Source organism: Cnephaeus nilssonii (genome assembly GCF_951640355.1).
Source record: "Cnephaeus nilssonii genome assembly, chromosome: 2".
Classification (NCBI taxonomy): Eukaryota; Metazoa; Chordata; class Mammalia; order Chiroptera; family Vespertilionidae; genus Cnephaeus; species Cnephaeus nilssonii.
In genome coordinates, this window is record NC_137073.1 from 12,080,943 (window position 1) to 12,106,660 (window position 25,718).

The window sequence follows — 25,718 nt, forward strand, 5'->3', positions numbered from 1 at the left end:
TCCAAAGAACCTTAAAAATAAAAAAATTAGATCCTGGCCAGGTAGCTCAGTTGGTTAGAATATTGCCCCGATACACCAAGGCTGTGAGTTTGATTCCCAGTCAGGGCACATACAAGGATCAACTAATGCATGCATACATAAGTGGAACAACAAATTGATGTTTCTCTTTCTCTAAAATCAGTAAGTGAAAAATAAAAATAAATTTCATCAACACCTTTCCCCATCTCAGAACAAGTGAGAGGGATACAAAGAGAAACCGCCACAGTGCTCTCGGTGCTGCCTGAACACCATTCTATCCCAACTGGATGTTCTGTCTGCGACAAAGTAATGGGACTCCATGGAGAATTCTAGTAACATCATTAGGCCCTTTCGCCTTTCCCCCTTTTTCAAAATATATCATCTAAACTGGAAATGTGCTCTGCTCTCTATCTGCAAATGCTTTCAGTCACTGGAAGCGCTATGGGTCGGGGTCAGGTCATCCAGAAACCTTGGAGCACAGGTGGGCAGTGTTGCAGACCTGTCCGGACATCAGCCAGGGACGGTTTGAGATGACCAGGAAACAGCAGAACAAGTGAGAGGGATACAGAGAAACCTCCACAGTGCTCTCGGTGCTGCCTGAACACCATTCTATCCCAACTGGATGCTCTCTCCTCTCCTATCCCCCACCTCTCCCCAAAACCAGGCTTCTTCCTGATCTGCCAACTCATTCTCACTTCAAAGCTGCTCCCTGTTCCTCCTACTTGAAATGCTGTTTCCTGTTGCTGGCTGGCTCCTTCTTAACACACAGGGCTCAGCTCACATGGGACATCCTCCAAGGGGCCTCCTTGGACCACCTGCCGGAGAGAGCCACCATCCCATACCCAGTCAGCTTTGTCATCTCTCTGAAGTCACCTGTTTATTTATGGCTTCATTTGCTTGCTTCCTGAAAGCTTCGCAAGGCCAGGGGCTAATCTGATCTGTATTCTGAGCACACAGCACAGTGGAGCACAACCTAAAAGACATTCCTGGGCATTTTATTAATTCCCGTCTGTCTTTGCCGAGATAGGTCTAATTGACCTAGGTAGATAGGGCTAGAATTTATTTACTCAGAACACTAAGATCTGTTTCTGGTGTTGTCTTGTCAGGAAGTAGAAATGTAACAAGAAACTGGAGTCAGCAGGCCTGGCTAAGCCCCTGCAGGACATGGAATGGGCAGGACAGCTCCGTGCCCAGGAGCAGCGAGCACCTGCTGGGTGATGTGAGGAAAGCTCTCTGGAGCACCGGGTGCTGTGGGCATGGGCTTTGCTGTTCCTCTCGGGCCTCCACTGACCTCTGGGCTCTCCTCCTGTGCCTTCAGCAGACCAGTCCACGGTTTTGCTGGGGGTTCCTCCACGCCCTGGAATGATGTAATCACATGACCTGAGGTCAGAACAAAGCCATCCACTGTCTACGCCTCACTGACAGATGAGGGTGAAGAGGGGCAGGGACCGTCCTGTGATCTCCTACACACAGACACCAGGAAAGGACTGAGCTCCAGGAAAACACAACAGGTGCCGCTCGATGAATGTCCCAAAGAACAGGCCACACGGGAGGCTGCGAAGCAATGGGTGGTGTGGACGGGCTCCAGGCTTGCAGGCAGGCAGACCTGGGCCCCTTCCAAAGACATGGCCTGAGTGAGCCCCCTGCTTCCCTGGTGCCATCGGCACCTCTGTAGATAGGGTGATGAAACAGTGCTGCCTGTTTCAAGGTTACTGTGAGCATCCGTGGGACAAGCTAAGGTCAAAGGTTTCAGCAGCTGAGTCAGAGAGCGTGCTTCTCGGAAAGGATGTGTACGCCGAAGCACGTCAGGGCCTCCGGCTCCCAAGGGGCCCTGCTCACCCCACTGTTTCTCCTGCTTATTGCTCAAAGCCCAGGGCAGGAGGCACAAGCTCAAACACTGTAAGGCCAGGGAGGTTTCCTGAGCAGGTGAAGCAGGCCGGGCAGGACTGCAGGGGTGGGGAGGACCCAGAGGCCTGTCGGGCTCATGCTCTGGGAGTGACATCTTTCCAGAGAAGCCAGGGCTTGCCGTTTACTCCATCCTTTCTCTTACCTCCAGTTTGCAACCCTAGTCTAAGGTGTCAGGTTTGCAGAGAAATCGGCAAGGATTAGAGGCATATTGGCATCCAACTTGGGCTTTCTGCAGTAAATGGAAAATGGGAAGGTGGAGGAAATGGAACCTCTGGCAGGCGGTGAGGGACTGTGCAGTAAGCAATGAAAGTGCAGGTCAGTGTGAGGTCAGACATGCCCACACGTCACTCTCTCCTCACCACGTGCTTGGTGCCAGCGCTGCTCAGGCACCTGGCCCCGGAGTAGCAGAGTCCTCCTAGGTCCCCTCCCCCTGCCAGGGAACACACCGGCACCTGCAGCTGGCTGCTGGGGGGCTCGGCCCTTCTGCTCAGGATCGCCCTCTGCAGGGCTTCATTCTCCACCTGGATGGCTCGGAGCACAGCTGATGCGTCTTCCTGGCGGTCCTCAGCCTGGAGCACAGGTTTTCGGGCTGCTGATAGGGGTCTCTCCCGTCGGCTTCCCGGTCCTGGGGGCAAAAACAGGGGGTCTCCCTTTAGATTGCATTCTCAGAGTGCAACTTAAAAACTATCAGACTCAGGTTGAGAACAATCTATAAAACAAATGTCAAGGTCGTGAAAGACACAGACAGCCTGGAGAGCTGCCACATGAAAGGAGACGGCAGACATACCACTGCAGGCAGTGGCCATCCTGGGGCTGGACTGGGGGAGCTAGCTGTGAGAGCACCATTTAGCAAGGGGAGGAATCCAAACCTAGTCTGTAGCTTAGATAACAGCACTGTCTTAATGCTAAATTAGCCTAAATTTCATAACTTAAGTGTGCCGTGGTAACAGAAAACGAATGCCCTTGTTCTCAGGAGATACAGCCAGCCCCCCGTATCTGCGGGCTCCACAGTCGCAGATTCAAATGTGCACTATTTAGTTAGGCCTGTGATCACTGCTTCTGTACTAAACGTGCTCAGTCTTTTTTCCTTGTTGTTATTCCCTGAACAATAAGAATAATAACTATTTACATAGCATTTACACTGTGTTAGGTATTATAAATAATCTAGACATCATTTAATGTATACAGGAGGATGTGCATAGGTTATATGCAAACATTACCCCATTTTACATAAGGGATTTGAGCATCGGATTTTGGTGTCCACAGGGGTCCTGGAATCAATCCCCCCCAGATACAGAAGGGCAACTATGCATACTGCAGTTGTTCAGGGATAAAGGGGAATGATGTATTTTTTTTTAAATCTCAAATATTAAAACATACACACACACACACACACACAGCAATCATAAAGCAATTGGGACCAAATGCTAACAACTGGTGAGCCTGGATGAGGGGTTTATGGGAGGTCATTTGTACTATCCCTGCAACTTCCTTTAAGTGTGACATTATATCAAAATAAAAAGTTATTAAAAATTAACCTCTAACAAAGTATCTATAAGGAATAATACATAATATCATGGAAAAGGATGAATATTTATTTGTTAATCCTCACCAGAGGATATGTTTATTGATTTTTTAAAGAGAGAGGAAGGGAGGGAGGGGGGAGGATGGGAGGGAGGGAGGGAAGGAGGGAGGGAGGGAGGGAGAGAGAGAGAGAGTGAGAGAGAGAGAGAGAGAGAGAGAAGAGAGAAGGAGACATCTATGTGAGAAAGAAACATTGATTTGTTGCCTCCTGTATGCTCCCTGACTGGGGATTGAAACTGCAGCCTAGGTATGTGCCCTGACCAGGAATCGAACCCACAACCTTTGGTACGTGGGACAATGCTCCAACCAATGACCCACTTGGCCAGGGCAAAAGGATGAGTATTTTGAAATATTTCTGCTTTATTTTGTTTTTGCAGGAATAACAAGAATTACAAAAAAATTACTCTTCAATTTAAGAAAAATAATATTGCAAAGGTACAGTTGATTTTGGAAGTTCCAATAGTGGAAAATTGGTTTTATAAAGTATAAAGTGATATGCAAAAAACATCCAATAAGACTGGCTGAATAAAATACGTTATGGTATATCCACCTAATGGTAGAGTACTATATAGCTGTAAAAAGAAAAGCATGCTAAAATAGCTACAGCATAATACGATGACTTGAATTTGCCTCATAATCATCTGGGGAGTAGAGGAAATGAAATTAGCTGGTAATGGACACATGGGGCTCACTATAACATCCTCTCAATTGTTTATATTTAGATTCTTTCTATGTTTAAAAAAAATCTCCACTTAAAAGTAGAACTGCTTGCCCTGGCCAGTGTGGCTCAGTGGGTTAAGTGTTGTCCTGTGCACCGAAAGGTTGTTGGTTGATTCTGGGTTGTGGGTTCGATCCCAGGCAGGGGGTGTGCATGCAGTAGGCAGCCAATCAAGGTTTTCCTCTCATGTCAATGACTCTCTTTCCCTCTTCCTCTCTCTCTAGAAATCAATTTAAAGAAAACAAAGAAGACCCTTCAATGATTTCTTAAAACAACACTGCTCAACATATTTCTATTGGGGTCTTGAGAGAGGCTTTTACCTACTGAATTTATTGAATGCTACTCTGCCAGGTCTGTTCTTGGCACTGGGGACACAGCAGTGATCAGACAGATCAAGATCCCCTACCCTTGGGGAGAGAGACAATAGCTAGAGAAAGATAAATAGTACAGGGTGTTAGCAGAAAATGACACGGAAAAACAAGACAAGCAGAGCAGGGTAAAGGAGATGGGGTGCGGGGTGGAGGGTGGGCGTCAGGGAGCACCAGGGAAGCCTGGCCCAGGCACCAGGGCAGAGCGAGAGGCCTGTGGTGTGTCCGTGGGCACAAGGCACCTCGGGCTGGGGCAGAGGGAAGGCCAGGTCACACAGTGAGGCCATTCCTCTGAGTTCAGTGGGAAACCACGGAAAGGTTTAGAGCAGGGGATGACCGGAGCTGACGTAGGTGGAGAACAGACTGGAGGGAGGTGAGAGTGAACTCAGACAGGCCGGTCAGCGGCCAGTGCAGCTGTGCAGGGAGGCATGGGAGCAGAGGCAGAGGGATACGGAGCGCAGATTCTGCACATCCCCTGCTTTCCTGACAGCGTAGGTGCGGCTGGGGGAGAGAGAGGAGCCAAGGGTGACTCGGTTTGGGCCTGAGGAAATGGACAATGGACTTGCATTCAATTGAGCTGCGGAGGGCTGTGGGGAGCAGGTTTAGAAGGAGCAGGGCTCAGGTTTGGACAGGTTGGGTCCGGGATGTGTTGGCATCAAAGTGGAACTGCTGAGTTGGCAAGGCGGGGGTCATATATATATATGACCTGGTATAAGGCTTGTTGAAAAACAGCGTCCTTCCATCCTCATGACCTCCAGAAACCATCACTGTTGATTCCTCTTGGAGCACTTGACCTCTGCTATGTGCTGTTAGAACGCTGTGTCTGAATGACAGTTCAAGTAGCAGCATAAGAGGGGCACTGGCAGGGGAGGGAGGGGACACGGCAGCTCCACGGGTGACCTCCAGTACAGCCAGGCGCTGGGTGATGGGACTATGGGTTTTTACGGAAAAGCCAAACTAAAATGGGGCACTACCAATTTCTACCAGGTACCCAGGAGAGGGGCTGTGAATGCAAACGCCCAGGGACCAGAGGCAGGCGCCCTGAGTAAGACTGAATGTGGGGCTGGGCCCCCCTCAGTAAGGAGCCAACGCCCGGCTCCAGGCGACACCTGCCATATTGGCCTGTGCTCCTAGTAATGCCATTTTATTTTTTCAGGAAAAGCTCAAATATGAAATTTTTGTGAAACCCCCTTAGTTTTATTTGTTCATAACATACTCCAGTTTTAAGAAGCATGATCAATGGAACCCAGGGGCTGGGCTGGTACTGTCCAAGCTGCTTCCCTGGGGGGAAGAGGGGTGGTGGTGGTGGTGTCAAGGGCACCCAAAGGAGCCCTCGAGCACCCATGGATGGCTGGCCTGCGTGGTAAGCAGCAATGGGCCATTTTCTGACTTTGATGGACTCTGTCATTGCCCAGTGCTGCTCCTGGGGACAGAAAAGTAATGAGCTGCTTGCTTGCTTGCAAGGTGACCCGGGGATTCTGCTCACCCGGCATTAACTTTCCCTGCTTGCCTTCTTATCAGCTCCTTGGCCTGCTCTGCAGTTAGAGGGATGAGAAGGTAAAGAAACAGGGCAGAGACAGTCCGAGCTACAAGGAACCCGGTTTAACGAGCTGCAGGAGGGGGATCCTCAGTGACTGAAACATGGCGGGTAATAGGGTGCCGAGGGCTACGCTGCGGTCTTCCTCACTCGGGGTGAAAGGAGATCCGGCGTCTGAAGGAGCTGGGAGGCCAGAAGGAAGGAGTGAAGGGACACTAACGGGCTTGGTCTTGAGCTACAGCGGAGCAGGGCTGAACTCCTGCACTGCAAACACACGAAGCCCGAGGGGAGCTGAGCGGAACCCCTCCCAGCAGCGCGAAGGCAGCAGGACACCGGCTCTAGACCTGACCACGCTGTGGGATGCCATCCTGCTCGGGGCTCAGGGCTACAGGGGTGGGTGCAACAGACACACGCTGTCTTCATACTGACAACCTCTGCTATGTGCTGTTAGAACGCAGGTGCACACAGGACATGCCAGCAGGTGGTGAGTGCTGGGGAAACAAACAAAGCAGGCGAGGGCGAGAGTAGCCAGGGGGGGGCAGGATGCTGAGGGGAAGGAGACACTCGGTCAGGAGGTGACATCTGAGCAGAGACCTCGAGGCAGGAAGCCTGAGAACACCCATACGGAGAGGCTGTTCCAGGCCACGGCCCTGAGGTGGGCAGAGGTGGGCTCAGCGAAGAGTGAGGAGTGGCAGGGGAACTGGAGCGAGGGACGAGGAAAGCGTGGTGGGCAGTGAAGGTGGAGAAGTCTTGTGCTCAGTTCTCGTGCAGCCATTTAAGCCCACAGGCCTGACACTGCTTCAGGAGGCCACGCCCATCTTGCTTACGGGCACCTGGCATTATGGTTTTTGTCAAGTGAGCGATGGAAAATGATTTCAACCCCAAACCTTGTCAACCTCCGTATTTGTGCATATCACTAAAGCATATAGTTTCCTCCATCACCTGACCCTTCAGACCCTACAGAGCAGCAATTTTGAACGGGTGTGCCACGGCACCCTGGTGGGTCACAAGATTTCTGAAAACATGCAATCCTGACTATGAGTCAGGGGCACTGATCTATTTTCCCTTAGATTGTCAAATAAACAAATGACAACAGCCGTCCAGTGTGAATCAAAATTATACTTATTTTAGTCATACAGGTAAAAAAATAAATATGTTTTGGTGTGCCGCAGAATTTTAGTAATTAGTTTATGTGTGCCATCAGATGAAAAAGGTGGAAAATCCTGCTGTGGATGATTCTATAAATAAGGGACTGAGATCCTGTATACAGCTAAACAAATGCGCAGCAATGACATTGGGGGGGCAGGCCCCCGCCCTGGCGGAGAGCTCGGGCAGGCAGCACCTGAAATTCATGAGCTCCTTCTCCATGTCTGGCATGGCGCATTTTAAATCAGTTTACAAAGATCTGCGTGGTGACCTTGGCCTTTGTACTGCCCAGGTGCCCCAGTGGTCTGGGCCCGGGTGAACAGCTGCCTGAGGTCACCAGCTGTCCTTGGCCCTGCAAGCCCACGCCGCCTCTTCTGGGAAAGGACACCGTGGAAGGCGGTCTCTCCCAGTGGACCCAGCTTTGTGCGCACAAACCCTTCTGCTGTGGCGTCTTTCGTTTGGGAGGGGAGCTCCTCCGGCAAATGATCGTCGGCGCTGCTGTGCCCTTAGAGTCATATTATGCTAAGAAGATGCTTTTCAAAATTAAATCGCCCTTTCTCCAAGCGAAGGTCAACTCCGCAGCTCCTCTGCCGGAGCGCTCCCCACCCGCGGCTTCCAGACGTCTGTCCACGGGGCCGCGTCGCCTGAATCGCTTTTCTGCTGACCGCCTTGTGCTTACTGTGATCCTCACGACACATGAGGTGACACTTTAACTCTTTGTGAAGCTGTCCCTGCTCACTCGGGTGAGCCATTTCTGCAGCAGCTTGAGCACACCGGGGGCGGGGGGTGGGAGGGGTGTTCTCATCCTGGATCTGGAAAGTGTGCACTTATTCACACAATAAATTTGTGCCACCAGCAAAAGCCAAATTGCACATTTTAATTTATCCCAAACCGCTATTTTCTGGTTGAAAACCATCCCCCTGCTGTTCGCGTCACTTTCCCTTCGCTTCACTGGGACTTGGCCTCGTCTCTCTCGCAGAGAAACAAAGAGCGTGTCATTCAGGAGATTTACCATGAATACAACACATGTCACCAAGACAGGCACGCGGGGCTGTTGGTCGGCTGACCAGCCAGGTAACTTGTTCCCGGCCACCAGCTGTGACTCGAAAAGCTCAAATTCAGAGTCTCGGCCAAATCACCTAGAAATCCACTGAGACATGAAACCTGTGAAAGAGTCTAGCATAGAGATCATAAGCCAGAAGTCCACAGGCCAAAACCAGCTAGCAGGTGTGTTGTGTGACTTCTATGTGTGTGTGTTTTTATTGGAAATAAATGCCAAGAATTTTTTAAAAAAGAAAAATTGGGATTCCTGGCATCTCTTGAAAAACCATTCGATCTGGCAACCCTGACTGGCATTCCCGTGTGACAATCATAAGCAGGAGCTGGGTAGCAGTGCCCCTTTAGACAGTGGATAAGCTCCCAGTTTCCACAGTGCACCCCCACTCCCTGTTGTATATAGTTGAGGCTATATACAACTTTGTGTGACAAAAGGTCCAGGACAACAGCTGGGCAGAAAAGCCTGAATGCTAGTGGCAGGAGGAGCCACTTTTGTCTTGAGATGCCCACATTCTCATCTCAAATCCAACTGGGGGGCGGGAGCAGTTCACACTCTGGGACAGTGGTCCACCAGGGTCCTGCGTACTGAGTGCTGGGGACTCCAAAGCTTCTGTGCATTTTCAGATTGCTCCGCCTCCTCAGAAAATGTGCTTCCCCTGGTGCAGTGGTCGGCAAACTGCGGCTCGCGAGCCACATGCGGCTCTTTGGCCCCTTGAGTGTGGCTCTTCCACAAAATACCACGTGCGGGCGCGCACGTACAGTGCGATTGAAACTTCGTGGCCCATGCGCAGAAGTGGGTTTTCGGCCTGGGAGAGTCTATTTTGAAGAAGTGGCATTAGAACACTCAAGGGGCCAAAGAGCCGCATGTGACTCGCGAGACGCGGTTTGCCGACCACTGCCCTGGTGTAAGAGACTGACAAATGGCCACACTTTCGTGCCCTCTGGACGCGGGCCACTCTGCACGGTGATGGTGCAGCCTCTCCCGCCAGGAGATGCGGTCAAGTTCTCTAGCTGGGCTTGGCCTGATGCCTTCCTTTGGCCAATAGGCCGCTGGCAAATATGACCAAACAGAGTCTTTAAAAAGTACATACACACTGGGGTGTTCCTCTCTTGCTATCCCGAGACCATCACATCCTGGTTGATGAGACTACATGGAGCAGAGACAAGTCTCCCAGCTGAGGTCCCAGGCCGGTTGGGCTGCCAGACAGAGGGGGAGACCATCTGAGACCAGCCAGCCCAGCCACCCACTAGCTCACTGCAGAACCGTCAGCCCACCTGCAGACCCTGAGCAATACCAGGGCTGTTGTTTTAAGCCACTACATTTTGGGGTAGACTATTAGGCAGCAATAAATAGGTGATACACACAGCTCGCAAAGGCCTGTGTTCTCATCTCTAAAGCTTTTTAGGCAACCTCTCCATTCGCAGGTACTGCCTGTGATTCTTAACACTTCTGCTGTCTCTTCTTCAGCCCAGGAACGCACACGATTTTCAAGGAAGGCAATCAGGGCTCCCCCTGCCACGCAGCTAAATGACTTTTTAAATTTATTATTGATTTCAGAGAGGAAGGGAGAGGGAGAGAGGCATAGAAACATCAATGATGAGAGAGAATCATTGATTAGCTGCCTCCTACACATCCCCTACTAGGGATCAAGCCCATAACCCAGGCATGTGCCCTGACCTGGAATCAAACCTGGGACCCTTCAGTGCACAGGCTGACGCTCTATCCACTAAGCCAAACCAACTAGAGCCCAACTAATGACTTCTACTCTTCCCTCCTGGATATTCCAGTCCTCTGCTCCATACCCTGCCTCAGAAGAATTTGCAGCAAAATGTCATGTGCAGTTAATTTTTATATGAAACTAGAGGTCCGGTGCACGGATTCATGCACCAGTGGGGTCTCTCGGTGTGGCCTGCAGGGATCGGGCCGAGGCACGTGGCCGGGGAGGAGCCCAAGCCCGAGCCTGGCACCATGCCGCTCCCGTTCATCCTGGCCCCACTGTGCCTGCTGCAGGCTTGCGCCCAGTCAATCCTGATCTGGAGAGGCTCACGGCTGGCCATCTGGTGCCCATTGGTCAGCTGAGCAGCACTCCCACTGTGGGAGTGCATTCACCACTAGGGAGCAGCTCCTGCACTGAGCATCATCCATGTTTTCCTTCAGGAAACGCCCCCCACCCCGTCCCCTCCCCCCACACACACACACATACACACTCTTCTCAGTCTCTGTGGTTTGGATAGATCTGACCCCACTCCTGGCTCAGCCTGGCCAATGAGAGAACTTCCTCTCCATGACCACGGAGATTGGAGACGGCTCGGGGGAGAGCTGGGTCTTGGACTCTACTGGAACTATTAGGAAAAGGAGCAGTCTCTTTCCCTGGGGGTTGCTAAGCCAGTGAAAGGAGCCTGGCGCCACTGTGGGCCATCTGCAGGCTATGCCTGAGACTAGAGATGTGGGTCCCCAAGTGTGGTCCCTGTAACATCAGTATCACCTGAGAACTTGTTAGGAATTAAAGTACTTAGGCACTGAATTAGAAACTAGGGCTGGAGCTTAACAATCTGTGCTTTAATTTGCTTTGCAAAAAACATCTAATGCACAATTTAAGTTTGAGACCTACTGGGCTAGAGGAAAATAGAGGTAAGTAATAAAGAAACAGCTTCCTGGTGAGAATCATCTGAGCACCTGGATGCCACCACACCTGAGGTCAGATCTAGAGTCCTGGACTTTCCGGGTCTATGAGCAATATATTTTCCTTTGTTACTTCAGCCAGTTGGGATTTCGGTCACTTGCTATTAATAATGAACACTGACAAATATAAGACTTGGCGGAATGGTCTTTCTGCTACAGGTTTTCCTGGGAGAAATGCTAACTGCAGGCCTGTCAGGGTCTTCGAATTCCCTCGCACTGAGGGGAGTTACTTTATTTCTAGGGTTGGCATCTTGTCTGGGAAAACTGGTTCAAATATATCACTTCTCTAGAGCACTCTGACAACTTGGACAGAAACTTTCCACATTAAAGACTGATGTTCTTTCTCCCTCAAGAACATAACAGGTCTCCAGAAGTTTCTTGGGAGGCTTATGGACAGAGACCAGAGTAATGCAGCACATGAGGCCTTTTCATTAGCAGCTGGGACAACTACAGTGATAAAGGAATTACGCTCTCGTGGAATTGCACATTTAATTGACACAACTCAAATTTATCACCTTGGCCAAAGAAAAGGGGGCAAGGAGAGAAATGCCTCTTTAAAGAGTACAGGCAATTGGTTACATTTCTGGTAATGGCAGGTGAGCTAACCCAGACCAACTCTTCCCTGGAGCACAACTAGAAAAGTTGGACCAAATATTATAACAATCTGTTTGGAAAAAGATATGTTTGAAGGCATGGAAAGCAAACAGGGCTATAACAAATTATAAGGACAACGGCAGGCTGGAGACAGAAACTCAGAGACGTGAACCCAGCCCCGGGAAGATGTTTCCCCTTAAGGTACTGCTGATTCTGAAAAGAGCTGCCGCAAAGCTGGGAAGCTGAGAAGCCCAGGTGACGAAGTCAGGGCTACGTCTGAGTCAGGGTGGCCTGGAAAGAGCCAGGCGTGAAGGGCACAGAACGGTTAATATTGTGTGAAAATCCAAAATACTACTGACTGTGTAAAATAATAAATGATGATGATGGCATCATCTAGTGAGGTTTATAATGTAGAGAGAATTAAAATGCATGACAATAATAGCATTTCAGTTGAGAGGAGGGTAAATGGAATTTCAGAGCTGTAAGTTCCTTCCCTTGAATGAGAAGTAGTAAACTTGCTAATTTAAAGTAGACTCTAATAGGTCAAGAATGCATGTTGCAATCTTTGGTAATGACTAAAAGAATAATAAAAGAATGTGTAACTAACAAGCTAATAGAGAGGAAAAATAGGAATAATATAAAGTAATCAGTTCAAAAGAGGGCAAGAAAGGGAAGAAAAAAAACCATAAAACAGGCAGAACAAATAAAAAGCAAATAGGATAGTAGATTTAAACTCAAATATATCAGCAATTACATTAAATATAAATGGACTAAATGTGCCCATTAAAATGCATAGATTGTTAGAGGATAAAAATTTTAAAAGCATTACACGCTGCTTAGAAGAGAAAGTTTAAAAGTGAAAAAATGAAAGATACACAATGTAAACACTAACCAAAAGAAAGCTGGTAGACTTTAGGGCACAAAAAGTATTACTAGAATGAAAAAGAGACAACACCTGGTGATAAAAGGTTAAGTTCGCCAGGAAGAGGCAAAAAGGATGATTTTTGTATGCACCAAAAAGATAACCCCTACTGATAGACGGTAAAGCATGTCAGCAGTCCAGACTTTGCCTGAAAAGGGGTGAGGTGGTTTGATTCCTCTCAGGAAGTCTCAGGTTCCTTATGCCTCTGGAGATGTCAGCATCCCAGTGCCCTCAGCATAACGCCAGTGTTTAAAAAGACCCATTTCCCCTGCAACCCAGACCCTAACCAAAGCTGACTGCTTCACTGGGGCTCAGCCAGGAAGCTGGGCAGTTGGGGACAACCAGGCCTGCAGGGGAGGACAGTTAGAGGCTACCAGGACAGCAGGGGAGGGCAGTTAGGGGTGACCAGGCTGGCAAGGGAGGGAAGAGACTCTCTTAGGCTTGCTGAGAGGTGATGTGTCTGTATGGTGGTGTCTATACGGAGCCCTATGTGCTGCACTGGATCATCATCTGGGTTCTGGCCACCTGCACTCTCTGTGACCTTTAGAAACTAATCCTCACTTTACACTTGGCACCACTGTAATCCCTTTTCAGTGTGAGGGTGGTGACAATGCTGTGGTTTTCAACTTTCCTTTCTTCAAATTTGGCTTATGTTGGAGCCAAGTATACTTAACAGATAAAGGTTGAGCCCCAAACCCCTTCAAAATGAAGACTCCACTTCCTCAAACAGTGTCCTCTTTAAGAGAACAGATGGACAAACTGCTCTAAGAACCAAGTACCAGGGACAACTGGCAATCTGGTTTATATGAGATGGACCAAGCAACATGCATTTTTATGTGAATGCATGCTTCTTTGCCATGCTGGCCAGAAAGTTCAGAGTCATAACCGGGACCCCCTCAGGCATCGATCAGAGTGCTCATCTTATTTTCTTTCTCATGTTTTTTCTTCACCCTCATCTGCTCAAGTACTTGTTAAAGTCTTGCACTACATACCATCTGGAGAAAGGCAGATTAGAAATTAGTTAATTAAGTTCTACTTCTCAAAATGCTGCATATGAACATGTGTTAAGGGTTGTTGTGTCTCCTCCAAAAGATGTTGAAATCCTAACTCCTAGTACCTATGACCTTATTTGGAAATACAGTACTTGCAAATGATTGAGTTAAGATAGGGTCATTGGGGTGGGCTTTAATCCGGTATAACTGTGTCCCTATCAAAGGGGGAAACAGGGACACAGAGACAGATGCACACATAGGACAGTGCCACGTGAAGGCTGAAGTTATGCTGCCATAGGTCACTAGGAGAGAGGCCGTCAACAGATTCTTCCTGGTGCCTTCAAAAGGAACATGGCCCTGATGACACCTTGATCTTGGATTTCTAGCCTCCAGAACTGGAAATAATAAGTTCTTGTTGTTTAAACCAGTCACATTGCGGATCTTTGTTACAGCAGCCCTAAGAAACTGATATAGTATTCCAAATGATTTTAGTTGATACAGGGCTTAACTTTTAAAATATTAAGTATTAAGTCATATATTTACTAGAGGCCCGGTGCATGAAATTCATGCGGGGGTGGGGGGCAACTGCCCTCCCCTCTCCAATCTGGGACATCCCTCTCACAATCCAGGACTGTTGGCTCCCAACCGCTCGCCTGCCTGCCTGCCTGATTGCCCCTAACTGCTTCTGCCTGCCAGCCTGATCACCCCCTAACCACTCCCCTGCCAGCCTGATGGACGCCTAACTGCTCCCCTGCCAGCTTGATTGCCCCTAACTGCCCTCCCCTGCAGGCCTGGTCACCTCTAACTGCCCTCCCCTGCCTGCGTGGTCACCCCTAACTGCCCTCCCCTGCCGTCCCAATTGCCCCTAACTGCCCTCCCCTGCCAGCCTGGTCACCCCAACTGCCCTCCCCTGCAGGCCTGATCGCCCCCCAACTGACCTCCCTTGCAGGCCTGGTCCCTCCCAACTGCCCTCCCCTGCTGGCTTGATCGCTCACAACTGCCCTCTCCTGCCGGCCATCTGTGGCGGCCATCTTGTGTCCACATGGGGGCAGCCATCTTGGTGTGTTGGAATGATGGTCAATTTGCATATTACCTCTTTATTACATAGGATTATTATGTAGGACATTAATGAGCATTAGAAAAAGCACAACAAATGCCTCAAGCCTGTGTTTAGGTGTGATTGCTGGGACTAGGCTGATGTGAGTACATAGTAAGCACACGACATGTTAGCTGGCTCAGGAAGGGCCAGGCAGTGGAGAGGTCAAGACCAGGGACTCTGCAGCCAGTTCAAACACTGGCTTTACCACTTACTGGCTGTCCCTGAGCCTGGATTTACTCTGTACAATGGTGTTGACAACAGTGGTACCTACCACACAGGTTGTTTGGGTAAGTAAATGCAAGATTGCATTTGCCTGTACAGAGCATGGCCTGGGAGCTGGTTCGGAGCTTTGTGAATGCTGGTTCTTCATTTTTATTACTCAGACAGGCAAACTTTGGTGGTGGTGGCCTGCCATGAAGGACAGAAGTCCCAGAAAGCCCAGCAGGATGGCTGGCCACCGCCAGGCTGCTCCCACATACCTTGGTTCCATTTCTTTTTGACAACTTGTTTTGGAGGAACTTTCTGAAAAGCCATTTTTATTTTTTCAGAGTGAACACCAGCAGTACAGACTGGTGTCTTGTCAACGTGAGCAGCAGTCAGTGGAGCCGGCCCAGGTGTAGCAGCAACGTCACAGGGGACTGCCACCCACACTCTCCACCGTGGAGCTCCGAGAGGGACCTGGCCTGCAGCTTGCCCGTGGCCCCTTCCTTCTCTCCTTCCCAGCTCCCAGCTCTTCACCTGACCAAAACGGATAGATGCCAAGTTCACCAGATTTACCTGACACCTATGTACAAACACGACAGCTCTTTAACCTTATCAGCTGCTGTGACCTTGACATGCCCTTGTCAACATGTCACTTGGACAGTGAGTCCCTTCCCACCCTACCTTCCTCAGGCCCCATCAGGCCTCTTTCTAGGCTCTGGGTTTTGCCAAGAAGTCCCCAGGAACCAGCTTGATCCTCACTTTGCCCACTGGATCCTGGCTCTCCGTGGTGATGGGTGTGAGGACCCTGCCCTGCCTGCAGGCTGGGTTTTCCTGCCATTCCCACTGGCACCAGCAGAGGCAGCACACAGACCAGAGACCCAGCCTGCCTGCAGGGTCAGACCCAGACCCCAACTCCAGCTGCTTGAATCTCCTTTGCTGGTGGCACAGACTTAGAGCCCTTCCCAGCCAAGTGACAAGCCAGGGCCCCACATCACAGCCAAGTCTCAGCAAGCTCCCCACCACCCAGGTTCTTGCCCCAGGTTGTTCAGGATAAAATGTCACAACTAGTCATGCTTACAATGGACTCCTCAGCAAGCCCATTACTGTCCGGAGTCCAGCCACTGGTGACACTCAGAGCCACCACTCTCTCCACTCTGCAGTGGTCTCTTCCTTGGTCACCCCACTTCCACCCTGGCTCCCGACAGGCCATGCTTCATATGGCACCAGAGGGATCTTGTTACAGTGTAAACCAGGTCACGGCAGCCCCATCTGCAAAGCCACAGCGGTCTGCCTGGCACCGGGTCCCTCTCCTGGTCTCATTGTGTGCTCTGGCCCCTGTCCACCTCTGTGACCTCCTCTCAGCCACCCTCCACTCACTTCCTGTGCTCCACCCTCCAGCCTTCTTTCTGATTCATGAGCTAACTGAGCAGCTCTTTCCCACCTCAGGGCCTTTGCACAGGCTTTCCCCTCTACAAAGGACTAGTCCTTGAAATAATTCAGGTCTCAGCTCAAGTCTTTCCTCCTCGGAGATGTCCAGCCATCACCCTGTTGCTGTCTTGGTAGTATCGTCCCTACCCCACCTTCATAATTGTTATCTATCCCTGCCCACTGACACATAAACGCCATGAGAGCAGGGTCAGTGTATTGCTCACTGGATCACCAGGGCCTGGACCAGGGCTGGCACATAGTAGGTGCTCAATACCCAGGTTCCTGGTGAGGTCTGAGAAGACGACAACCTGTTGCCAAGCCCACCCAGGAGTGGACTGGGCTGAGCTGGAGCACGCCCTAACCTACAGCCCCAGGCCTGGGCCCTGAGGCCCAGCCTCACTTGCTGGCCCTGTCCATGTACCAGGGCACATCCCTGGGACACATGCTGCCAGCCCTGGTCTGCTACCTCACCTCCCCAACCCAGGGCTCGTGTACTGAACTGAAAACCTGCAGCTTTAACTGTGCTTGAGTCACAGTTAAGCTTGCCAGGGGCTCCACACCCAGGTGCCTCCAAAGCCACCTGTGGCCAGACGGCCCCAGGCAGGCAGCCTGACAGAGCTAGTCAGAGCCCGGAGCTTGAAGCCTGGGTGTGAATCCTGGCTTCGCTGTCCTGTCTGTTACTCTAAGCAAGTAACTCTCATGTCCTCAGCTCTGGTCTCCTCATCTGTGAAATGGGAGAACAGGTAACAGTCTCCATAAGGAAGTTCTGAGAGTTTGCTGCCTGTCACCCACTCCCTCTGCCTCTGCGACAGCACCAGTGTCTCCTTCACAGGACCTCCCGGACCTAAGCCAGGCAACGAGAAGCAGCTCCGAGGCTTTGCTGACAGTTGTGAGAACAGTGCCAGCTGACCCTGGCCAGAGCCAGGGGCTCCTCGAAGCAGTCTATCTACCCAGCCCTTTAACCTTATAGCAACACTTGCAGAAGGGTGTTATTCTCATCCCTGTGTGGGGGAGGGGAGAATGAGGCCCCGAGAGGCTAAGGCAGTGGTCGGCAAACTCATTAGTCAACAGAGCCAAATATCAACAGTACAATGATTGAAATTTCTTTTGAGAGCCAAATTTTTTAAACTTAAACTTCTTCTGACGCCACTTCTTCAAAATAGACTCGCCCAGGCCGTGGTATTTTGTGGAAGAGCCACACTCAAGGGGCCAAAGGGCCGCATGTGGCTCGTGAGCCGTGGTTTGCCGACCACTGGGCTAAGGAGTCTGCCCAAGGTCACAGAGCAAGACGGTGGAGGGCAGGGTTTGCACCAGGTGGTCAGGCTGCAGTCGGCCATGCTGGTTTCCGCCAGGGCTGCTGGGCTGGTGGGCTGTGAGCCCAGAGCTGCTGGTGGCATCGCACCACCCCTGTGCGCTTGTCAGAGAATGAAGGGCACGGAGAAGAGTGCAGAGCCGAGAGCTGGAGAGGGGCAGGTGCCGACACTTTAATCACCTGGATCTGGCTGTGCCTAAGCATCACCCACATATGGACATTTTAATTACATGGGTTGATACAGACCAGGGATGGCAAACCTTTTTTCTGCCAAGGGCATATTTATAACATCATTCGCGGGCCATACAAAATTATCAACTTAAAAATTAGCCTGCTATATTGGGGCAACATTTAATTAACTCACCCAGACCAAATGGATGCTCCCCATCCCTGATATAGACTCTGCCTTACAGACACTTTATTTTTTTTTTAATCATCTGTCATCTAAAATGTCTTGTCATGTTCAGTCTTTTCTCCCAGGTGGGTTTTGGGTTGTGATAGGGTTAATCAGAGAATGCCTGGGTGCTGGCACTCAGAGCCAGAGAGCTGGAGTCCACACCCAGAAGCAGCCTACAACCCGAGGGAAGGGAGAGTGTGTACAGCCCAGCTGCCTCGCCCCCGGGGTGGGAGCAGCGACCAATGTGGGGACTTGTGCTCAGCCCTGCCCCCAGCTCCCCAGCCAGGTGGCACTCTACCGCCCAGTTAACTTGCTTGGTGATGAAGCCAGTTTTGGCTCCTTCCCTTTCCGTCCCCTACCAGGAGCCATCTCCCAAATAAATTACTTGCTCTTGAATCCCTATCTCGGAGTCTGTTTCTGGGGAAATCCAAACCAAGACAATATTTACACAGCATGGAACAGATGCTCACTAAGTCAGTGGTAGCTCTTGCTATTTCCTCCCCCTCCTTCCATCTGCCCTGAGCTGCTGGGAAAAACTCCAAGCTCAGGCCGCAGGCTCAGGTGCAGGGCCCACCTCTGGACCATGACTGTGGGGGAGGGGCTGGTTCCCACCAACAGGTCACTGGGCCTGTCCCTGCAGGAAACAGTCCCTCCAGCTCCCCAGTAAACATTAATGAAATGCCACAGCCACAGAGGTCAGGGCCCCTGACGCAGCCTGTCTAACAGGGCTGGCTGGCTGGGGCTGGATTTTGCCCAGGACACCCCAGGGCCCCAAATTCCTGACCAGGATGCCTTGAGCTCTTTGTGATCCTTTGGTCATAGAAACCAGAAGCAAGTGCCCCCCTCCCTACCACCCAGAGCCACTCCAGCCACTGGATTTGACCCAGGGTACCAGGCAAATGATTTCTCTGCAGCCTCAGTGTGTGCAGTCTGCTGGTTAGGGACACAGCAGTGAAGTTACTCCACCGGCGATGGAGGCCTCCACCTGCCACTTTCCAGCTGTGTGAATCACCTGCCCTGTGCCTCAATTTCATGTCTGTGAAATGGGGACAATCACAGGACTTACCTTGAAGGCTAGTTACAGGACTGTAATTTACTTATACGGTTTGCTTACATAAATGACATATATAATTTGCTTGCATAGGATATAACCAAGAGCTTGCGACGGTGGCTGGGTCACATACTCAGTGTAGCCTCTCATTTCATTAGAAGAGCAGCAGACTGACTCTCCGCCGTAAGCTCCTTTGCACCTTTAGGACCTAGTGCCTTTTGCATGTATTTTTACCCACATAAAGTAAGCAAATTAACTGAAAAATAAAATCTCAATTATAAATTTTCAATTTCTTGTCATAGAACAAGAAAGTAGGTGTGATATTTATGTGTTCACTCCTCTGGGCCTCGGGGAGCCCAGGTATTTGGTCAAACATAACTCTGGGTGTTTCTGAGATGAGATTTTAGATGAGATTAACATTTTAATTGGTAGAATAAAGCAGACTGCCCTTCATGGTGTGGGTGGGCCTCATCCTATCAGTTGAAGGCCTGAACAGAACAAAAAGACTGACCCTCCCTGAGGAGAGAATTCTCCAGCAGACTGCCTCTGGACTTCCTCTGCAGCACGGGTCCTTCCTGTGCGAGGGCCTCTGAACTAGAACATTGGTTCTCCCTCATCTCCAGCCTGCCAATCCACCCTGCAGATGTGACTTGCCAGCCGTCATTACTGCATGAGACAATTCCTTATTCTCTCCCCCACGGCCCCGCCCCGCCCCCATAGGTTCTGTTTCTCTGGAGACCTTGACTAATAATACATTTGCAAAAGGTCAGCTCAGACCTTGGCCGAGAGGGTAATGAAGCTAGGCCTCCTCCATCACAGCACCCTACTGAGAGGGACCCAAGCCCTGGCCCCGCCCTGCTTGGGGGCCCCCAGAATTCTTACTTGAACATGGCCTCTCCTGGTCTGGGAACACAATGGGGGTCTGGGGAGTCAGGTTTGGCTCTGGTTTGCTGGGAATGAGGACCTCAGCATTGTCCTTTCGCTTAGCAGACAAATTCCTTTCCTTTTTATTACCTGTAGGAAAACAATAGTTTATATGTCAAATACAGAGTGCAAGCAGAGTTGGGACATTCTGCTCAGGCATCTGTTTATTTGTTCGTTCATTTATTCATTCAACAAACATTTACTGAACCCTACCCCCTGCCAGGCACCATGCTAGCTTTGAGTCAGAGATGTGGATAACACAGACAACGAGACAAGTTTGCTGAAAGCCACCATGCATTTTGGCAAATAAATGAAATATTCAGTTTCTCAAATTTTAACATTTATGAGTAGGTGTTGGGTTTAACTGGCAGCATGGCAGATAAAATAATGGTGCAACCGAGGCCCCTGGAGCTGAAAGAACGCAGTAAAGCACACGTTACAGCCTGCAAGGGAAGGATGGCTGGATGGAGCAGCGAGCAGGGCCGGGGCGGAGGGCTCTGGGACCAGGGCATGAGAGCATGCAGCCTGGAGGATGGTACCAGGTGTTTCTGGGTGTTTCTGAGATGAGGTCCCCAGGTGTCTAGGATGTTACCAGGGACACAAAGCTGGGGAGGGAACAGCATGTGCGAAGGCCTGACAGCTGGAAGGCATGTGGCAGGTGAGCGGCTGGGGCCTGGGCTGGTGAGTGGACAGTGAGGGCCCATAGGCCACACTTTAGAGTCAATGTTTCCCAAAGCGGGGCACCTGGACCACTGGTGGGACAGGAGATTATTCCAGATGCCACATGGACAAACAATGTTTTAAGCAGTTATATGCCTGAATGTGTGTGGGGGAAAATGTAACCATCATATCAACCCTTGATTTCACGAGCATTACTGCTGGAACAATCCTAGAATTATGAAGAAAAGAAAGGAGGGGAGGGAAGGAGAAAAGAAAGGTTCTGGCTAAATAACAGCGAACAGGCAGTTTGTGGAGATGGCAAAAAATTGTGAAGAGGGTTTGCAAATGGCTCAAGTTTAGGGAAAAGGGCTCCAGGGCCTCAGCCAGCAAAGAGTCAGAGCAGAAGGAGGAGGACCACCGGGCGGGAGGCAGTGGCTGCACAGCATGAAGCACAGGCAGGGGAAGAGTTAGGCACTGGAGGCTGGACCCCTGGCCTGGAAGGCAGGAGACCTGGAAGTACCTATTGAATGTGATATGTACCAGCAGAGGAAGTCCTGGGGCTCACGGTGGCCCCAAGGAAAGGGAGTCCCAGAATCAAGGGTCCCGCAGGCTTCTTGGGAGCTCAGGGAAGATGTTGGGGACTATGTGGAGTAGGTCAGACTTGCCCTAACCCCTCCCCGCTCTCCTCTTGACTTCAGAAGGGCCCGTGTTTCTCTGCACTTTTGCAGTAGCTGCTCCCTGTTGGCCTGACATCCAGTGCCCAACGCAGCCCAGTGTGTGACAACCCCCTGTGTCCAATGGGGCAAGACAAAGCATGGGGCAAATGCCCACAAGACTGGCTCCCCAAGTGCTGAAAACACGCTGGTGACGGTTAAGAGCGACAGGCTCTTGAGAGCCCAGGCACCATTAGGTCCTTGGCACACGTGTCTCATCTGCCCCCCAGCCATCCTAGCAGATAGACCGTGGGCAGGATAATGGCCCCCAAAGATGGCCACGTCCAAGCCTGGAACCTGTGAACATGCTGGTTACGTGGCAAAGGGGAATGAGCCGGGCTAGTCAGCTAAGGTTAAGATAAGGCGATCATAGCGGATTATCCCAGTGGACCCACTGTGATCACAGGGGTGCCTGGAAGAGGAACAGCTTCAGTTTGGGAAGAACTTCTGAAGACAGTGGTGATGACTGCACAACAATGTGAGTGTGCTTAACAGCAAGCTGCTCCTAAAAATGATGCAAATAGTAGATTCCACGTTCCGTATATTTTACAATAACAACAAGAACACACACACACACACACACACACACACACACACACACACACACACACACGAGGGGCAGCAGAAGAGGAGGTCCAGGGGGAGGTGTGACTGTGGAAGAAAGGCACAGAGAGGCAACGTTGCTGGCTCTAAAGATGGAGGAAGGGGCCTGAGCCAAGGAAAGCGGGGCCTGTGGCAGCTGGAAAAGGCCCGGAAACAGGTCCTTGCCTGGAGCCCCTGCGGGAACACAGCGCTGTTGACACTGTGATTTCAGCCCAGTGAGACTCACATCAAATTTCTGACCAACACGACTGTGACAGTAAATTTGTGTTGTTCTAAGCCTCCATGTTTATGGTAATTTATTGCAGCAGCCAAAGGAAACGAATACATACTATTACAGAGCAGGACTCTGGGGCCAAGCCATTTGTTCAAGGTCAAGCGATGACCCAGCATTTGACCAGGACTGTCTGGCTCGGAGCCCTGCCCTTAACTACTTTATTCCCTATCTACAGTCCGCCTCCTCTGCATAGACAGTCCTGTAGAAACTGTGGCCAGGAGGCCTGCCTTAGCCATCAGAAGTCTGGGAAGGATATTTCCCAGGCTCCAAGGACCCAGCCTCTTGGAAAGGAACTGGGATCACTGCCGGCCTCATCTGTACCACGCTCCCTGGCCCTTCTTCTGTCCCGGGGTACACCAGCTCTTCCCTCTCCAAGCCCTTAGTGCTTGCTGTTCCCTGCATGGGAGGCTGTTCCCACGGCTGCTTCCTCCTCCTCATTCCTGTCCCAGCTTAGACGCCCCCTCCTCCTGGAAGGCTTCTCTGGCCCCCACCCCCAACCAGTGGCCTGTTTTAGAATCTTCACAACTCCAGGGCTCTGAATTCCTCAGCTAACCCCGCCCTCCCCTTTCCCCGTTATCAGAAAATGACGTCTGCCCTTCCCTGTGCTGCTCACTCACTGCCTCACTCACAAGGAGGACAAATGGGCTGGGTCTAGGGCGGGAAACCATCAGGGCTCAACCCTCCTCCCTATTCTAGCCGCCCCACCGCTCTCAGGGCACACGGCCTCCCGCTGCCACGCTGACGCCGCCATGGTCCCGTCCGCCAACATCTGTATGGTAGGGGTCTGTCTGCTTCAGGGGGCAGTCCCTAATAGCCACCCAGCCAGCTCTTACCAGCAGGAAAGGCAGTAATTCGCCCTCCTTCTGTCAGAGCCCCGTGCCTCTCTCTCATTTGTCTCACAACTCAGAAGGAAAACCAGAGGGTGGGGGACTTCCGGGCCGGCTGTCGCTTTGGAACCACCTGGTTTATTTGTTTAGCCCAGTGGTGAAGAGCGCAGGCTCTGGGCTCACAGTGTGGAGACTGGACCCCACTCCACCCCTTCTAGCTGTGACCTTGGAAGCTTCGTGACCGCTCTGTGCTTCAGCTTCCCCGTCTGTAAAACAAGTCCTTGCCTGGGGTTGTGGTGAGGATTAAAGGAAGGACTAAATGTGCAGCCCCTGGAATAGTGCTTGGTCATGTTAATAAGAACTGGAGAAATACTGGCAATTGTTATTTATGTGTTTTCCCTGCTAGGATGAAGAGCTGTAGGAAAAGGGACTGGGCCAGCTGTCCCAGCACCCTGCCTGGGAAAGATGTGTGTCCAGTGAATGAATGAATGAATGAATGGCCCAGAACAAGCACATCTCTCCAGATTCCAGCTGACTGATCTTGAGTAAAAGCTTAGGGTTAGTTCAGAACTCCAGCCCCACGTGGGGGTCTGCAGAGACCTGACAACAGGCCGGCCGTGGGCCTCCCTCCTGCTCCTCTCAGGGCATCTGTCTCCTGCTGGGGCTCAGGAAGCCGCCAGAGGGGGCTAACGAAGAGATGCTGATGAAAGGGGGCAGCTGTGGTGGCAGGAGGACACAGCACGCCCCCTCTGTGCTCACAGATCAGACATCACCATGGTCCATGCAGGGCCTGCCAAGAAATCTTAACTGTGAAAAGCGGTAAACTGTCAAGAAAGTAAAGTTCCCTCTTTGTTCTAGGCCACAGTACCCCTCTCACACTGCATAGGGTCCACCAGCTCTCCCTCTGGGGCTGGTCCTCACACCCGGAAGTGACTTTCATGACCCCTCCCCCTCCATTTCCAGGATGGGGGCTTGGTCAGCCTCCTGACAGAGCCCCCTCCTGGTCCTCCCCACCTCCCGACCTCCCCAGCCCCCCCACCTCCTGACAGCAACATACCCAGTGGGGGGGCACACAGAAGCCTCAAGGAGGCTTAGTGGGCACAGCTCCTTCATTTGTTTGACAAAGATTTCCTGAGTGCTGGAATGTGCCAGGTGAGGGCTGCAGGCGGGATGCAGTGGAGGGTAAGAGCTGGCCTGTGCCCTAGCAGAGCTCATGGGCAGGGGAGAGAGACAGCTGGGTCAGCGAGCCCTACAGCTGGGGTCAGCGAGCCCCACACCATGATGATGCTGTGGGAGTAGAGGAGGCACTGAGAGTAGGCGTGCTGGGAGCGCAAAGAAGGCTTCTTGGAGGAGGCAGCCTCTGAGCTAAGTCTTGAGGAGAAAACAGGGAGCCCAGTTTCAGGGTTCAGAGTAGAGAGGAGAGGAAATGTGGTGATTTAGTCCGAGGGAACAGCCCACGAGGGGTTTGCAGGTGAGAGACACACGTCTGAGGGACAAACATTCTCTCTGGTACATCAACCCCTGGGTGTGGCTGCCTGTTATTATGTTCCCCCCAAAACCCCTATGTTCAAGTCCTAACACCCAGCACCTCAGAACGTGACTGTGCTTGGAGACAGGGCTTCTGAAGAGGTCATTTAGGTAAAACAAGTCAGTCATGGTGGGCACTAATCCAATGTGACTGGCGTCCTTATAAGAAAAGGAAATTAAGACACAGACACACATAGAGGGACAGCCATTTGGAGACACAGCAAGAAGACAGACGTGTCCAAGCCAAGGGGAGAGGCCTCAGAAGAAACCAACGCTGTCAACACCTGGACTTGTAGCCTCCAGAACCGGGAGAAAATAGGTTCCTGCTGCTGTTGGAGCTGCCCCAGCCTTCTGTCCTCCCCGGCCTGTGGTCTCCCCGGCCTGTGGTCCCATCAGCCTTCCATCCTCCCCAGCCTGTGGTCCTCCCAGTCTGTGGTCTCCCCGGCCTATGGTCCCCCAGCCTTCTGTCCTCCCCGGCCTGTGGTCCCCCCGGCCTGTGGTCCCCCAGCCTTCCGTCCTCCCCGGCCTGTGGTCCCATCAGCCTTCCGTCTTCCCCAGCCTGTGGTCCTCCCAGCCTGTGGTCTCCCCGGCCTATGGTCCCCCAGCCTTCTGTCCTCCCCGGCCTGTAGTCCTCCCGGCCTGTGGTCTCCCTGGCCTATGGTCCCCCAGCCTTCTGTCCTCCCCAGCCTGTGGTCTCCCCGGCCTGTGGTCCCATCAGCCTTCTGTCCTCCCCGGCCTGTGGTCCCGCCGGCCTGTAGTCCTCCCGGCCTGTGGTCTCCCCGGCCTATGGTCCCCCAGTCTTCTGTCCTCCCGGGCCTGTGGTCCTCCCAGCCTATGGTCCCCCCAGCCTTCTGTCCTCCCCGGCCTATGGTCTCCCCCCGGCCTGTAGTCCTCCCGGCCTGTGGTCCCCCAGCCTTCTGTCCTCCCTGGCCTGTGGTCCCCCCAGCCTGTGGTCCTCCTGGCCTGTGGTCTCCCTGGCCTGCGGTCCCCCCCGGCCTGTGGTCTGTCACGGCAGCCCGAGTGGACTAATACAGTGCCTGATTCACACATCCCCCATTTCTCTTCCTAGCTTCACTCATGTTGCCCCCTGGCTGGGCTTGAAATCTGGTTCCTGATAGGGCACCCCAGCAGGAGGGGGAGAGGCCGCCAGCCGCCAGCCAAGGTGGAGAACAG

The 25,718-nt window shown here is 51.7% G+C and overlaps 1 protein-coding gene across 11 annotated transcripts in view; it reads right to left on the reverse strand.

Moving 5' to 3' along the window:
• Positions 1–25,718, reverse strand: part of KATNIP (katanin interacting protein) — a 202,281-nt gene that overhangs the window by 61,186 nt on the left and 115,377 nt on the right. For 6 of the 11 annotated variants that reach the window (XR_013814939.1, XM_079796318.1, XM_079796326.1 and 3 more), the window contains 3 exons: positions 19,900–20,031; positions 2,373–2,551; positions 1,226–1,375 (listed from right to left, as the gene is read on the reverse strand). Coding sequence is in view for 10 of the 11 variants with exons in the window: in XM_079796318.1 (XP_079652444.1) it covers positions 1,226–1,375; positions 2,373–2,551; positions 19,900–20,031 (461 nt within the window). In the remaining variant the exon portion in view is untranslated. The remainder of the gene's footprint in view (positions 1–1,225; positions 1,376–2,372; positions 2,552–19,899; positions 20,032–25,718) is intronic. The other 5 variants (XM_079796325.1, XM_079796323.1, XM_079796324.1 and 2 more) reach the window with 3 other exon arrangements.